The sequence below is a fragment of the Psammomys obesus genome, unplaced genomic scaffold (assembly GCF_907164565.1).
Source record: "Psammomys obesus unplaced genomic scaffold, mPsaObe1.curated_primary_1811, whole genome shotgun sequence".
Lineage (NCBI taxonomy): Eukaryota > Metazoa > Chordata > Mammalia > Rodentia > Muridae > Psammomys > Psammomys obesus.
In genome coordinates, this window is record NW_026596433.1 from 4,053,871 (window position 1) to 4,069,061 (window position 15,191).

Below are 15,191 nucleotides of genomic sequence, written 5' to 3' on the forward strand. Positions count from 1 at the left end.
CACACACACACACACACACACACACACACACACACACACACACACACCTTTCCACAAAAATCCTAATTTTGACTAAGATGATAGTGGTTAAGAGGTCTCTTCCCTATAGGAAGTCTTCCCACATTCACTCTAGCTGTTAGATGCTCAACACTGTTTCTCACTAGTTGAGACTCTAAGGTTAAACAGAATCTGGCTGGACAGAGGGAAAAACAACACCAAATGTCTTTGCTCTGGTTGAATAATGTCTTTCAGCCAGCCACCCCTTTCCCGACTTCCCATCTGCATTGTTAACACCTCACTTACAGACTTACCCTAAGGACTAAAAGTTTGACATATAACCTGGTGACCTGGTGCACAGGCTTATGTGTGATAGTTGTTGTTTCTTTTATTTAAAAAAAAAATATATATATATATATATATATTTATAGTTTAGTAACTATATATCCTGATTGAAGACCACTTCCTCAACTCCTCCAAGTCTTACCCTCTCTCCCTCTTACCTCCAGCCCCTTCCCCTAGTCCACTGAAATGGGGAGTTCTCTTCCCTTGCCATCTGCCCATAGCTTATCAAGTCTCATCAGGACTGCCTGGATCCTCTTCCTCTGTGGCCTGGCAAGGCTGCATTGCCAAGGGCAAGCAGTCAAAGAAAAGACAACTGAGTTCATGACAGAGGCAGCCCCTGCTCCCCTTACTCGGGAACCCACATGGAGACTGAGCTGCCAATCGGCTACATCTGAACAGGAGGTCTCTGTCTCCATGCATGGTCCTTGGTTGGCGCATCAGTCTGCACGATCACATGGGCTCAGATCTTTTAGCTCTTTTGGTCTTCTTGTGGGGCTCCGATCTCCTCTGTGTCCTTCTGTCTCCCCTCTTCTTCCATAAGACTCCCTGTGTTCTGCCCAAAGTTTGGCTGAGTATCAGCATCTGTTTCAATCCCCTGTTGGGTGAAACCTTTCAGAGGACCTCTACCGGTAGGATCCCATCCAGTTTCCTCTCTTCCACCGCTTCTGGTGTCTATCCTGTTTGCCATTCTGAATGAGATTTAAGCATCCTCCCTAGCGTCCTTCTTGTTTAGCTTCTTTAGGTCTGTGGATTTTAGTATGTTTATCCTGTATTTTATGGCTAATATCCGCTTATAAGTGAGTGCATATCAGGAGGGTCTTTCTGTTTCTGGGTTACCTGACTAAAGTTAAGAGCACTGCACAATAGTTATTAATGAAGATTATCTGAATTTGATTCATCTGGCTTGAAAATAGAAATCTACATCTATGTTATAAAATGGACATTTACTCTATCAGCAGTGAGAAATGAAAGACTAGGGGCTCTGCCAGGCTACGCCAGCACCATGGTAGTGCTAACGCCTCCCGAGGAGCTCTCTCCTTTCTGCCACTTCCCACGTGCTGCCACATTTCCCCATGTGGCCTATGCTCTGAAATTACTATGATTACGCATTGTAATTATAAAATCTGCACTGGGACATCAAGTACTGCTATCATGAGGTCTTTTTTTTTTAAATTAAAAATGCATCTTCCTTTATGAGAGTTAAGACAGTTAACTGATTCATCAGCAAGTCTACAAGGAAAATGTGAGAGCTGAATTCTGGTGCTGCAATTCTCAAGCTGCTGGGTAGCTTAGAGTCTACAGACAGGATATTCAAACAGGCTGCCTGTGATTCCACAAACAGAATACCATTAAAACAAATATATCTACGATCTAGTATAGCTCAATCACCTTTGCATAGTGATGAAGAAGGCAAGCCAACGTGTCTATTTGCTGAGACTGACTCCATGGTTCCACGGACCTTTCCAATGAAGACATTGTGTATTTCTGCGAAGTAGCAAGGTATAATGTGGAACAGCATTCAAAGTGATGTGACTGAAATTCAGTCTCTGGCATTACATCATTACCGTGAGTTTCTTCCTCTCTACGCCTCAGCAGTTCAGTGGACAAACTCCTCTTTAAATACCCAGAAGGAACCTTTACTTCAGGGTTCCTGTGAAAGGTAGATTCTGGTTTGGTGTTCCTGATCCTCTCAGTTTCATCATCATCATGACTGGCCTAGCCCTGTATAAAAGACCTGCTAAGGTTTCTGAGGCCTGCATGTGTGTTACCATGGCTACTGTCCTCTCTTCACTAGTGTGACATCATCCTTTTGACTTATGGTTGTGGAAGGAGAGGCGGTGTTTCTTATTTTTCCACTGTCAGTAGTGAACGTTCTAGCCACAACCATTTGATTGACAGCAGGACTTTGGGCAGATTTCAGTAATGCAGATGACTATAATGCCTGTCAAGTCCCTGCTACCTTAGAATTCCAATGACAGCACAATTGGAGTTGATGGAGAATGGCTGTCCCTTGGCTAGGTTAAGCATACATATGCTTTATAATAATGTAATATTTTGACTGAAGGGAAGTGGCCATACTATATGTTACAGTTGCGGGTGGCTAAGCAAAACAATGTCAGCAGTAGCATGACAGCCAGGGGCACATCCCAGGCAGACTTCTAGTAGCCTTCTCCACTGGGAACATAAACGTGAAACAGAAGTGTGCAATTGCAAGAACCTCCTGAGGAGATGCAAAGCCTTTGGCTTTCCCCCGTTTGCAGAGCAATTAAAATAATACATGGGGAAGAGATTAAATATGTAGTTTTTTTTTTTTTTCTGGAGGAGAAACTCTTTGGGGGATTATTCATTGGTTAGAGAGTTAAGGAGTTGGGGGGGGCAAAGCAGAGGAAGGAGGGGAAGAGAGGCTGCTTCTGAACAATAGTCTTTGTATTCCCCCACTCCCAATGCCCTACTTCATCACAGTCAAAAGCCAAACCAAGCAGATTAACTCCTTCACGTCAATCACCTCGTGCTAGGATTTTCACAGATCACTTTTCACATCTTAAACAAGAATAATCTGCTGTAAAGCCTGTCTCTGGAAGCAGTATCTGGTGAAGGAAGCTCAGGGTTTGTGGAGAGGATTCACAATTTTGGGTCAGAAACTCATTCATTAAAAGTCAAGTTTCTCATGTGTTGTCCCCAGGTTCCCAGGGGAACCTGTCCTCCTTTCAGCTGACCTCAGCCAGGTCTCCAGGAGCATGAGATGGACTCAGCGGGTGGCTGAGAGCTCACACAAACAATTCTTTAAGAAGTTGGAGATGAGGGAGGGAGGGTGGGATTGGGAGGGAATGAGGGAGAGGGCTACAGCTGGGATACAAAGTAAATAACCTGTTATTTAAAAAAAAAAAGAAGAAGTTGGTCCTTAAATCTGTAGTGGGTAAGTGAAACGGACATGCAACGATACACATCTGCTCCATTGCTCATTTGAACTGTTCCCAGGAAACACAAGTCTTATAAAGAGACATATACTTACAGAACATCTTTCTCTAAGCTCTATAATGTCTTGAGTGTGTTATAGCCTAACAATTCTAAGAGATCTTTTTAAAAACTTCATTGTTAGCTCTTTGTCTTCCAAGTCAATGTGTGAAAAAATGAATTAATTACACCTTTACATCCTTAAAAGTATACATTCTCCCTTATGCCTGTGCACAAGAAGACACAGAAGAATCTTTAAGTGACCTGTACGAGGACAATGAACATTAAAGGTATGGGCTGTTAAGTCCCTATTTATAACTTAGAATAGAACTTTGAAGCCTACCTCCTCCTCTCTCCTTCTCCTCGTCGCTTTCTTTCAGCATCTTGCCAACAGAATTATACCACTTAAATTCTAGGTCAGGAATGCCATAAACACTGCAATTAATCAAGGCACTGTTCCCCTCCTTGACTATGATATGGTCAGTTCTGGCAATGATTACAGGCACGGAGCCCAAGACCACGTCAGTGCCATTTAAAGTGCTGTTGGCTACACTCTTAGCAGTCGCTAGAATGGATACTAGAATTAAAAAGGGCACAGAAGGTGGTAAGCACGCAGGCAGATGGCTATCCAGTAGATCCATCTTCTTTGCTTGTTCCGTAAGGCGAGAGACGGTTTGCCAATGGAATCTTCTATCAGACTGTATACTGCTCAGAGCAGGCCATGGGACAATCCTGTCCTGAATCCATGGAGTTGGTATCTGATCAAGAATCTGTTAAAAAAGAAAATCATAAACATACAAATATTAACACTGATACATTAAATAAAACTTATAAAATAATAGCAATCCAGCTAAGGTATAAATCCTTATTCTCAAATAAAACACATATTCTGGTGCTCCAATATTAATTTATATGACAGAAATCTTTTTTATTTTTATTTTTAATTAATTTTTAATTTATTACAATTTGTTCACTCTGTATCCCAAATGTAGCCCCCTCCCTCCCTTTTCTCCTATGCCCCTTCCCCAGTCCAATGATAGGGGAGGTCCTCCTCCCCTTCTATTTGACCCTAGATTATCAGGTCTCATCAGGACTGTGCACATTGTCTTCCTCTGTGGCCTGGAAAGGCTGGGCCCCTTCAGGGCGAGGTGATCGAAGAGCCAGCCACTTAGTTCATGTCAGAGACAGTCCCTGTTCCTCTTACTAGGCTACCCCCTTGGAGACTGAGCTGCCATGGGCTACATCTGTGCAGGGGTTCTAGGTTATCTCCATGAATGGTCCTTGGCTGGAATATCAGTCTCAGAAAAGTCCCCTGGGCCCAGATGTCTTGGTTCTGTTGCTCTCCTTGTGGAGCCCCTGTTCCCTCCAGGTCTTTCTATCTCCCCCTTCTTTCACAAAATTCCCTTCACTCTTTCCAAAGTTTGGCTATGAGTATGACAGAAATCCTAACAGTATACATTTATATTTCTGTATTAAAACAATTACAAATATATATATATATATATATATATATATATTTGGTTTTTCCAGACAGTGTTTCTCTGTGTAGCCTTGGCTGTCCTGGACTTGCTTTGTAGACCAGGCTGGCCTCAAACTCACAGATATACACCTGCTTCTGTCTCCCTGATTACAGGCATGAGCCACTGTGTCCAGCCAAATAGATTTCTTATGCTAAATTGATACCATCTTACTTTTGTGTTGTTTTTATCTCTTTTTGGTTTTTGTTGAGACAGGATATCACACAGCAGTCTTGCTGCAGATTTGCTATGTAGCTGAAGGTAGCATTGGTAAACTCCCAATTCTCCTGCCTCTAACCTAAGTATTGAGAGTATAGACACGCATCCCCACATGTGAATATTACATTGCTTCTTAATTTACACTACTTCTTACTTCTACATTACCTCTCGATTTACACTTTTTAAAATTACTTTTTAATTACTTAGTTTACAAGGTTCGTCTACCCCCACCCCGTCATGATAACCTGAGCATCCCTTCTTCCTTTTCAAAAAACATGACCTTTAGTGCATTTCATTGATCCCAGAGCAGACTATGCCAGAATCAATTCTCATAACGCCTCATTATAACTTCCATACCTCGGCCACTTTCCCTATCTCTATGAACTGCCTGGACTTTCTCCCTCTCACAAGTATTGTGGTTACCCACTGACTAACAGTCGCTTACTGGATTCCCTGGTCTTGATCTTCATCTGCCTCCCTGAGGCTGGGTAACATCATCAGGAGGTCTAGGGTACCATGATGGCTCTTCTGTGTCTAAGGTCTAACTCTCACTTCCTCCTTCAGCTCCCATTTCATCCATTACTCCCCTAGCCACACCCATGTGTCCAAATTCTAAATTCTGAAGTTCCAAGTAATTCCCAGGTTCTAAACAAAACACCTTTATGGCCTTTCTGATTCATGTTTTTCTCAGTCTCATTCCCCATATATGACTTTCATGGTTTATTTATGTTTCATTCAGACCCAACCAGATAGACCACAGAATACAACATCTTCTCTCCTTGTCTTCATGATATATTTACTCAGCCCGTCGATGACCTTGATCAAGCTGACCGTTTTTTGTCCTCACTTCTACACTCAGGAGGCAGAACACTGCTGGGGAAAACTGCTCAACCATGTAATTGCTTTGATAATGAAGGAATGATCTCTGACTCCTGCCAGGCATTAATGACATCTGCTACTCTACTTGCACTCACTTGGTCCAATATTGTCTTTCCATACAGCTTATGACATCATCAGCTTGAGAATCATGTGTCTTAACTCAGTGGCATTCTAGTCTTTTAAGAGCAGAGACCATCTTTCTTTTACCATTGCTTCGGGTCAGACAGACCCACTACCTTAGTCCATGTTTTAGAAAGCATCTTGTATCTTATGCTCAGCTCCTTATGTGCCACTTCCTCTCCCATGCTATCATGTTCTATATTTTGCTTCCTCTTTCTTGAAGAAGCTCTAGCTAAGACCACCAATCACTCCTTACTGTCAAGCTGTTACCTTCTTCTACCCAAACCATTATAGCAACTGGTATTATTAATTATTCCTTTTCAAAATTCTCCTTCCATCATTTTCACACTTAGTTATTACTGAATGCTTTAAAAATATTGAGATGGAGTGTCACTTTGAAACCTAGATGGTTTCTGAACTCTCAGTCCTCCTACTTCTGCATTCCCAGTGCTTGAAGTACAGACAGTAGTCACCAGGCCCAGCACCTGCTATCATGGTCTTCTCATTTCTTGAAAATTAGTTAATTCCCAGGGTTCATTATTAGCTTCCTCCTTCTCTCAATTTTTTTTCTCTCTCTCTGTCCCTGTCTCTCTCTCTAGTGCATAGTCATGTTTAAGGTTTCATCCAATGCTTTTATTCCCATCCAAATCCTTTTGTGTCCAAAGTCATTTCTTTAATCCCTTTTTTGAGTTTCTGGTCAGTGTGGTCAACTTCCCACTAGCCATCTTTGGCTGGGTATTTTGTAGTCACTTCAAACTTGACATTACAGGAAAAATACATTTTTTTGTACTCAAATTATGCTTTATTTCTTGGATCCATTATTTTTGTTCAGGGTCCTGTCATCTGTGAAGGTCTGTATCTGTAGTTTCATTTCCTAGAGCGTCAGTAGACACACACTGTTTATTACACTTCAAGAACCACAATGACTAGCCCAGCAAAATATTTCCAATGGTGCAATCATTGCATTGGCATCTTAGAAAAACAAACACCTATCTAATTTGAATTAGGGCCTACTCAGTTTGATGGTGCCTACACCTGTGCTTCGAAACTATGGCCTATGCATGGCTGGAGAGGTCAACAGACTCCAGTAGACAATTGGCTTCTACCACTGTCCTAAATCAATATAACTTTAAACTATATTTTAAAGACGTATTCTTATACCCAAAGTTAGGCAGAACTCCTACACCTCATCACAAGCTTCTTTGGCAGCAGATAGAAACTACTATAGAAATCCATTAACTGGTCAATATGCAGAGAATAAGAGACTGTGGGGTAAGCCATCCCCAATTACTGTATCTATACCAAAACTCCTACAGTTCACTGTGACTTTATGAACACAGTGGAAGGAGGTGGAAAGATTTTAAGATCCAGAGTACCAGCGTGCCTGATGCAAGACAGTGTCTTCTAGGCATGCCAGGGAAGCTCCACCCATGAAATCTCAACCACACAGTTGCCTCAACAGGCCCTTCAAGATAATCCCACAAGTAGATACGACAACAAGGATGAAGGAAGTCTCATGAGGCCCCACCCCTAGATGAAGAAGTACAACAGTCAACAGCAGAACTGGTTTTCTCCAGGGAGCAATCCCCTGATGAAAGGTTCTCTAGTTCTAGTGGTTGGCCCTAAACAGGTGGACATATGAGCAATGGTAAATGGACTTAGTAGAGTATTTACAAGTATGTAACTAATAATTTTAGAAGAAGAGGCAATGAATCTGAAAGCAACTCACTGTGAGAAACTGGATGGGAGGAAGGATATAAATGATATAAACACAGTATACGCATATATGAAATTCTCAAGAAAAAATTAAAAATAATAATAAATGGCTGTGACCCCTGGTAGGTTGACCACTTTTAAGTGGGTAGGTTGCACATCCAGGAATGTATAATAGTGCAAATTAGACTTAATGGTTTTAAGAAAAAAAAATGAAATTGGGTGGGTGGGAAAGGCAAGTGGGTCTAAGAGAAGTTGTGGGAGGGAGGATGAACAAGATCAAAACAAATTATTTGAAAATTTCAAAGAACTAATAAGAACAAATAATTAAAAACAATTAAGAATATTGACTGTATCATTTTTCATCCTTGCCACTGCCTCTTCTGAGAAACTGTATGACATTATCAACTCTGACTCCATAAGCACCTTATCAGAAGTTGTGTGGCAGTCTTTTTGAATGACTTGTTCATTCCTTCTGTAGCTCCCTGTTGGGTTTCTATAGCTGTCCATAGAGAACTGCCTTCCATAGCCCAAATCATTCAGGGCTGCTCCTTTGTGTTTCTCTTCATCCCATGCCACAAAAATCTCAACTTTATTGAACAAGTCTTATAGGCAGACTCTACTCTCAGTCTTGGAGATACAAAGGCAGACACCAAAGATTGTTTATGAGAAGTGGGGCTTACAGTCTCAAAGAAACAGAAAGTAACTAAGTACATGTAAAAGTATGAATATCAATGTGTGACACATGTTTAGAAAAGCACACTGTGATATGCTTAGTGCTGAGTCAGGTAGTTAGGGAGAACTTCACCGAGAAAGTTATACCTGAGCCAGGGGTTTCATTGCCAAGACCTTGAGGAAGAGAATTCTGGGTCAAAAGGAACAGCAAAGGAAGGATCCTGGATGAGGAACCACCACAGGAGTGGGTGCTGTATGATGAGGGAAAGTAACACAGGTCCTGACCAATGACTTTGCAAGTCAGAATAAGGAGTCTGCATCTGAGCTAATGCTCACTGAGAACATTATGCAAGGGAACTGGAAAACATTTTCAAACGCAATACTGTATGTATTATTTACATACAGTAATCCTTACCCACTTGAGATATATATTTCTGTGCCTATGCAACTGTCACAATAAATAAGATTAAAATGCTTTTCTCACCCAGAGTTCCTTATTATCCCCTTCCCAGTTTTCACATTCAAGTGGTTTCTGAGCATAGAAATGGGTTAAGGCTCATCTCCCCATATGGATACCCAGTTCTCTTAGCACCATCTGTAGAAAAGACTATCCTCGCTCCAAAGCATTGCCTTGTCTTCCTGTCAAAGACTATCATATGTAAGTGGCTCTGTTTCTAAACTTACTCTGTTCCACTCGTGTTGAGGTCTTCTCCTGATGCCTATACTTTACTGACTTTCTGCCTCATTCATCTGCAGTGTCTGCTACGCCTCTGACATAGAGGATGCTCAGCATATTTGTCTGCTGAATGAGCAGAGACATCTCCAAAACAAAGGATTTTGACTCTAGTTTCAAATACAATTAACCCGAAGAGGTAACTACTGATGAAACATCATCAGGCCATTTTTTTTTTTTTTCAGAAGAAAGAAAAGTGTTTTCTTCACAGTCTCCCTGGGATTCTAGCACCTTCCTGTCTCAGCAGAGCCAGCACACTCCCCATCAGCACAAACCATATGGTCACGGCAGATAGTGCAAGCTGTGAGGCATGATAGGTCCTGACGTGACGCTGGAACTTGTGGTTTCCTTGCATCAGGGTGGTTGTATGTTGAACCTGTTTAATCAGACGAGGGGCTAGGAGCAGGACTTCAGCTAGGAATGGAACTTCAGGTTTCACATAGGTTAGGCCAGGGACCTGGTTCTGACCACTTTTATTGGCTGCAAGTACTTACTCAGTGCTGGCATACTGCCTGGCTTGATAAACAAGAATGACTGGCTCCACACACAAAACTGTCTTTACAGGAGCTGGGCTTCTTAAGTCTCCTTTTAAAATTAAGCTATTTAGAGAATGTAGCTTGGTGATCTAACACCATATTGATTGTTACCCTGTCATCAGAAGCCATTACAGTGGCTTCTAGTTTGGGGTCTTTTGTAGGCACTCCAGGCTAAGAATGTGAAGGCTGCCTCTTTGGGTATCACACTCAAAGGAATACACTGCTGGCAAAGGGTAGATTCTCTCATTGTTTTACTTCCTGATGCTTAGGCCAAAGGAAATGCCTTTGGGCTAAAGACAAGATAAAATGAGAGAAGGACTTAGAAATACTAGGAGTAAACAAACCATAGCCCTTTTCACAACTAAGGACAAACAAAAGACATTCGTTAAAGTATTAATGTGCATGTCAATAGATTTTTTTCAACCAGAGGCTGGACTTGTTGGCATTTCACTTTCAAATGCATTGTCTGTGCTAGCAAGAATAAAGGAGACACTACAGTGCTATTTTGATAATCTCAGCAGGTACTAGATACAGGGCTAGATACATGGTGGCTTCTGCACCTGGCTCCTCAGTCTCTGAGATGGGCTGAGATAGTGACTTGCATTTTAATGTGTGAGTTTAGTCAGCATGTTGTCAAACCTCCCTTACTCCTATCCTATGTCATTGTGAAGTTACTAATGGGCAGGTAATGCAATTCAAAGAAAGAATTTTTTCTTTAATCAAAAAAAAAAAAAAAAAAGAAAAAGAAAAAAAAAGAAAATTTAGTTGGGGGTGGGGGAGAAAAACAGCTTGATGGACAATAATTAATTAGTAGTTATTTTAGGAACCTAGTCTATTTATTGCATGCCACGCTCTTTCGCTTCCAGTTTTTACACATCATTTTTTAAGTGGTAAATATACTGCCAGGGGATGAACAGTGTTATAAGCTAAATAAACTCTAGGGCATGTCAGTTCACAGTCTACCCTGAGAAAGCGACAGCTGCTTGCTTCTACGTGGTATGGGCTTATGATGGTACAGGGGGTCTCTGGCCACCTGGAGAGATATATCTAGGTCATGTCTGCTGAACGCTACCAAGATCTCTGCTATCCTCCACCTTGCACTTGTGGCATATCCCAGGGTTTCCAGTGTCCTCGTGACACCCATTATGCATATGGAACTTCTGACACTTTTTCTACCCCATCATCTTGCTCTTTTCTCTTTCACGCAGAGGAAATGTCGTATATAGACCCATAGGATTTTCTTAATAAAAGGCTCCAGGAATCACATTTCTACAGTTGCCTTATGAAGCTACACTTCTGTGGTAATCCAGTGGTAATTGTTAAAAATGAGTAAATTACAGTGCACTGACCAAAGCATAGAAGATATCACATGACTGGATGTTGGGGGAATAATCTACAAATTATTATTATTATTTTTTTTTTAAATAAGAGCCTATCAGACTGGGATCTGACAGCATCATGAAAAGTTTAGTTAATAACACTCTAACTTTGTGAAAGACAATTCAGGCAGCAAAGTGTAAATGTCAGGACTATAAGCCAGCAGTTTAAAACACAGTCCTTCCAAATGCAAGAACAAAGAGCATGAATTTCAAAGGCAGGGTTTAACAAGAGCTACAATGGGCAAACTGTTAAGCTTCATGTGTTTGCTCGTGGCCTTTGGGAAAACTTTCATGGGACATTTCATTTTCTGTAAGTAGGAAAAAAGAGACAAAGTGGGGCAAACATCAAGTGGTCTTTCTTTCATTTGCCCCTTCCCTATTTCCCAACACTTGTATTTGATCTACAAGTATTTAACAGGATGCTCTGTTGAATCCCGTTTCTTTCTTCTCCACCTACAGCCTGCAGGTCTACAGCTATGGAGTGGGGAGAAGAAGGGCCTCTTGTTAAGAGTCCTTTAAACAAAATGAATATACATTCCTGTTTTCTTTTCTTGGCAGTATTATTGCTGGCATCTCTCCATCAATGGGACAAGTATTTTGTTTAGTTACACAATGGGGTTTTGTCACAACATCTATCGAGTCACCACTGTTTTTCACTGGTGCACAGGTGATGCCATGAGTCCAGGAGATGCCTTTGGTTGAAGACACATCCCTGATACATTTCCACGCAGGCACAAAGAAAAGGACTGGAAAGGCACGCTTGTCCAGATGGGGAGGGTGGGGGCCGGGTATGGAATGCTGAAGACATGGGCACTCCCTTTGTTTATAAAGGTCATGCTGGTCAGATCTCAGTGGTCACTGATGCAGAGGTCGCTAGGAGACTGCTACACTATCCAAGGAGAGAAGGAAGAGTCAGAGTCTGAACAAAAAAGCAAAAGGGAAGCAAAGGAGTGGGTAAACTAGAACAGGGCACAAGGAATAGAATGTGCAAGATGAACTGATAACAGGCTCAAGTAATATCAGATCTCCTGATCAGAGATGTCTACAATTAAACTATCTAAGAAACATCTCATTTGCCAAAAACCAGTGCAGTGCTGTTAGTAGAACACACGTGTCCACATAAATTACGGCTTTCAACTAACATTCCCCTGGACGGTGCTACCCATTGTCTGCTAGAAATGACCCAAACGGTAGTTCTGGCCTGGTCCCCTCATTTCTCCTTCTAGTTCTACAGGTCCCTTGTCACTGATGGAGGTCTCAAGGACAAGCAAAACCATCCAAAGGGATAAACTGTCATAAACGAAGATCCACATTAGTGCAGCTTCTGAAGGGTAGAGGCTGTGACTGACCTACAGAGAGAAAGGCTAGGGGAGACCTCATGGCGCTGTGGGTCCATCTTTGACTTACTGCAGTGTCAGGATTGTTTCGAGCTACTTATGGGACAGAATGAAATACATATCCCCACTCACAGGACTTCCACAAGCAACTGCTAGAAACAACTGAGAGAATACATTACATAAACCACTATTACTACTCTCTCAACCACACTAGTGTGAAATCCTCCAAAGAATTTTATTCTTTGTTAATTTTTTTGACATAAAAGTTATATAATTTTTTTTTCAAAAAATAGTCTATTTTAAATCACAGCTTTTTCGACTCAACAATTAACTCTAGGGCCCCATATGCCACATGTAAACTATACATTTTGATGGCATATAATGTTAAGAAGCCATTCATGAATTTTTATCACAGCTTCCCTACATAGTCTTGTTCTGATTACAAATAAGTATGCTGTAGGGACTGGAGGTGGAGTGCAGCTCAATTGGTAGAGTAGCTCAGTTGGCAGCGTGAAGTTCTGGGTTTGATCCCTAGAACCAGATAAACTGAACTCAGTGGTGCATGCCAGAATTCAGAAGGTATAGTAAGGAGGATCCGAAGGTCAAAGGTCATCCTCTGCCTCATAGTGGGTTTGACACCAGCCTGGGCTATAGGAGACTTTGTCTTAAGAGAGGGATTGTTAAAAACATGTTTAAAATTGTCATGAAATAATTTTAAAAGTCCATTTAAGATACTGTTGACAATGTATTAAATAGAAAGGCTTGTTAAAAGTTTGATCATTGGAAGGGATATATTCTAGGGATTTGTTACTACAGTCTTTTAAAGAGAAAAAGAAATCACAAAGCTTTCTAGAAGAGGAAAAACATTATCAAAGACTTCCTTTGTAGATATAATTACTAGTTGAAAACAGGTCTAACGTATGTATTTGTTCACCGAACTGGAACATGAGTCCTGAAAAACCTTCGACATTGTTCATAAAGGTCTTTCTTTATACAAGATAAGAAAGGGAAACCAAGAGAAGGCAACCCCTTGCCAAAGAATAGTGGCTAAGAATCAATATAAAGAGCCTGTGGCTGCTCCTGCCCGGATGGGGTCTGTTAGAATCTCTTGTCACTAGAAAGGCAGTGCTAAAGTTGTTCCAGTACTTGGGACAGGCACTGGAGACCATTCTTGCAGCATATATTTAACTTGCTCTAGATCTCATGCTAAAACAATGGGCCAAAACAGTTTGGGTCTCAATAAATGTAAACCTTTATCTGAACACAGGGAAACTTCCTTAGATATTTGGTGACAGGGAAGGAACCTGGGAACAGAATACACACGGGAAAGGCGGACTTATTGCAATGCCTCCACACTGCCAGGTCAACATTCCATGGGTCACGCTGCAGCTTTTTAAAGGGTTTTCATGGGACTAGCCAGATGAGGCAGCAGGTACTTGTAATACCAGCACTCTGGAGGCTAAGCAGAAGGACTGCTATTCCTTCAGGGCTAGCCTGGCTACACAGTGAGACGCTCTGCTTCACAGAAGGAAAAACAAAAAAGACAGAGAATTGTGGTGGGTGGGATGCTTCTCTTGGGGTTTATCATTCATCTCTTACATCATCCCTACTAGCCTCCAGTCATCATAAGGCTGGGCCAGAAGCACTTCTACCTGCTTCCTGCCTTCTATGTGTCTAGCATTAGAATATATTTTCCCCCCAGAATTTTACTCTCAATAAAAACAAAAACAAAACAGTTTCCCTATTAATTTGGAGTAGACATACAGAAAGATTCAAAATTTCTGGTTCCAAGATTTTTCAATGTGTATAGTACATATCTATGCGTACATAGGCCTGTGTGGATGTGCACACCCACCTCGCTCCTGTGGAGACCAGAGGTTGACATTGGGTGTCTCGGCCTTAACTTTAGAAACAGGGTCTCTCCGTGAACCTGAAGCTCACCTGTTAGCTAGAGCAGCCGGCTGACATCTTTCTGGCTCCATCTCCCATTGCTGTGGATTACAGGCTCACATGAGTGCACCCAGCTTTCCATGTGGCTTCTGTGGCTTGAAAAGCTGGTCTTCCTGGATGTGCAAGAGGCACTTCGTGCCTCAACTCTCTCCCTAGCTCCTTCCAGTAATTTTTGTTAATGTTAACTTGATAATCTATACAATGATTTCTTGTTCGTGACCTATCTTAAGCCCGTTTCCCAGCAATTTCTTGGTATGTATGATTTAGCGCCTCCTCAAGTCAGAGTAAAGCCAGCAGGAAAGTCAGGAACATCCAGGATGTACACTCCTGGTACATCAGTGGGTCAGAACTCTTCCCGGGGCTTGGGAAGAATGCTCAGAGAATCCCATGGGATACAGAGGAGTTTTTTTGCATGTTAACTCCTAGCTGTCAACAAGCTGAGTGACTGGCTCTGTGCTGTGTCCCTGTGCACCCTTTGAGGTCAATGAACAAGGAAGTAACAGTGATATTATTTTACAGAAGGCTTTACTTAGTTATCTTTTATGTATATGCCCAAGTACTTGCATGCATGTAAATGTACCATGTATGTACTGGTATCCACGCAGTCTGGAAGGGGCCTCTGATCTCTTGGAACTGGGGATACAGGCAGTTGTGGATGACCTGATGTGGCTGCTGGTAAGCAAACCTGCTTACCTTGGTTCTTCTGCAAGAGTAGCAAGTACTCTTAACTGCTAAGCCATCTCTCCAGTGCCATTTAAAAAGATTTTTTTTCTCTCTCTCTCTCTCTGTGTGTGTGTGTGTGTGTGTGTGTGTGTGTGTGTGTGTGTGTGTGTGTG

The 15,191-nt window shown here is 41.7% G+C and overlaps 1 protein-coding gene across 1 annotated transcript in view; it reads right to left on the minus strand.

Annotated features, from left to right (window-relative positions):
* The window catches only part of Mfap3l (microfibril associated protein 3 like), a 43,470-nt gene that overhangs the window by 15,354 nt on the left and 12,925 nt on the right, over positions 1 to 15,191 (minus strand). Inside the window, exon 2 of the mRNA XM_055597897.1 lies at positions 3,641 to 4,067. Coding sequence (XP_055453872.1) covers positions 3,641 to 3,938 — 298 coding nt within the window. The 5' untranslated portion in view covers positions 3,939 to 4,067. The remainder of the gene's footprint in view (positions 1 to 3,640; positions 4,068 to 15,191) is intronic.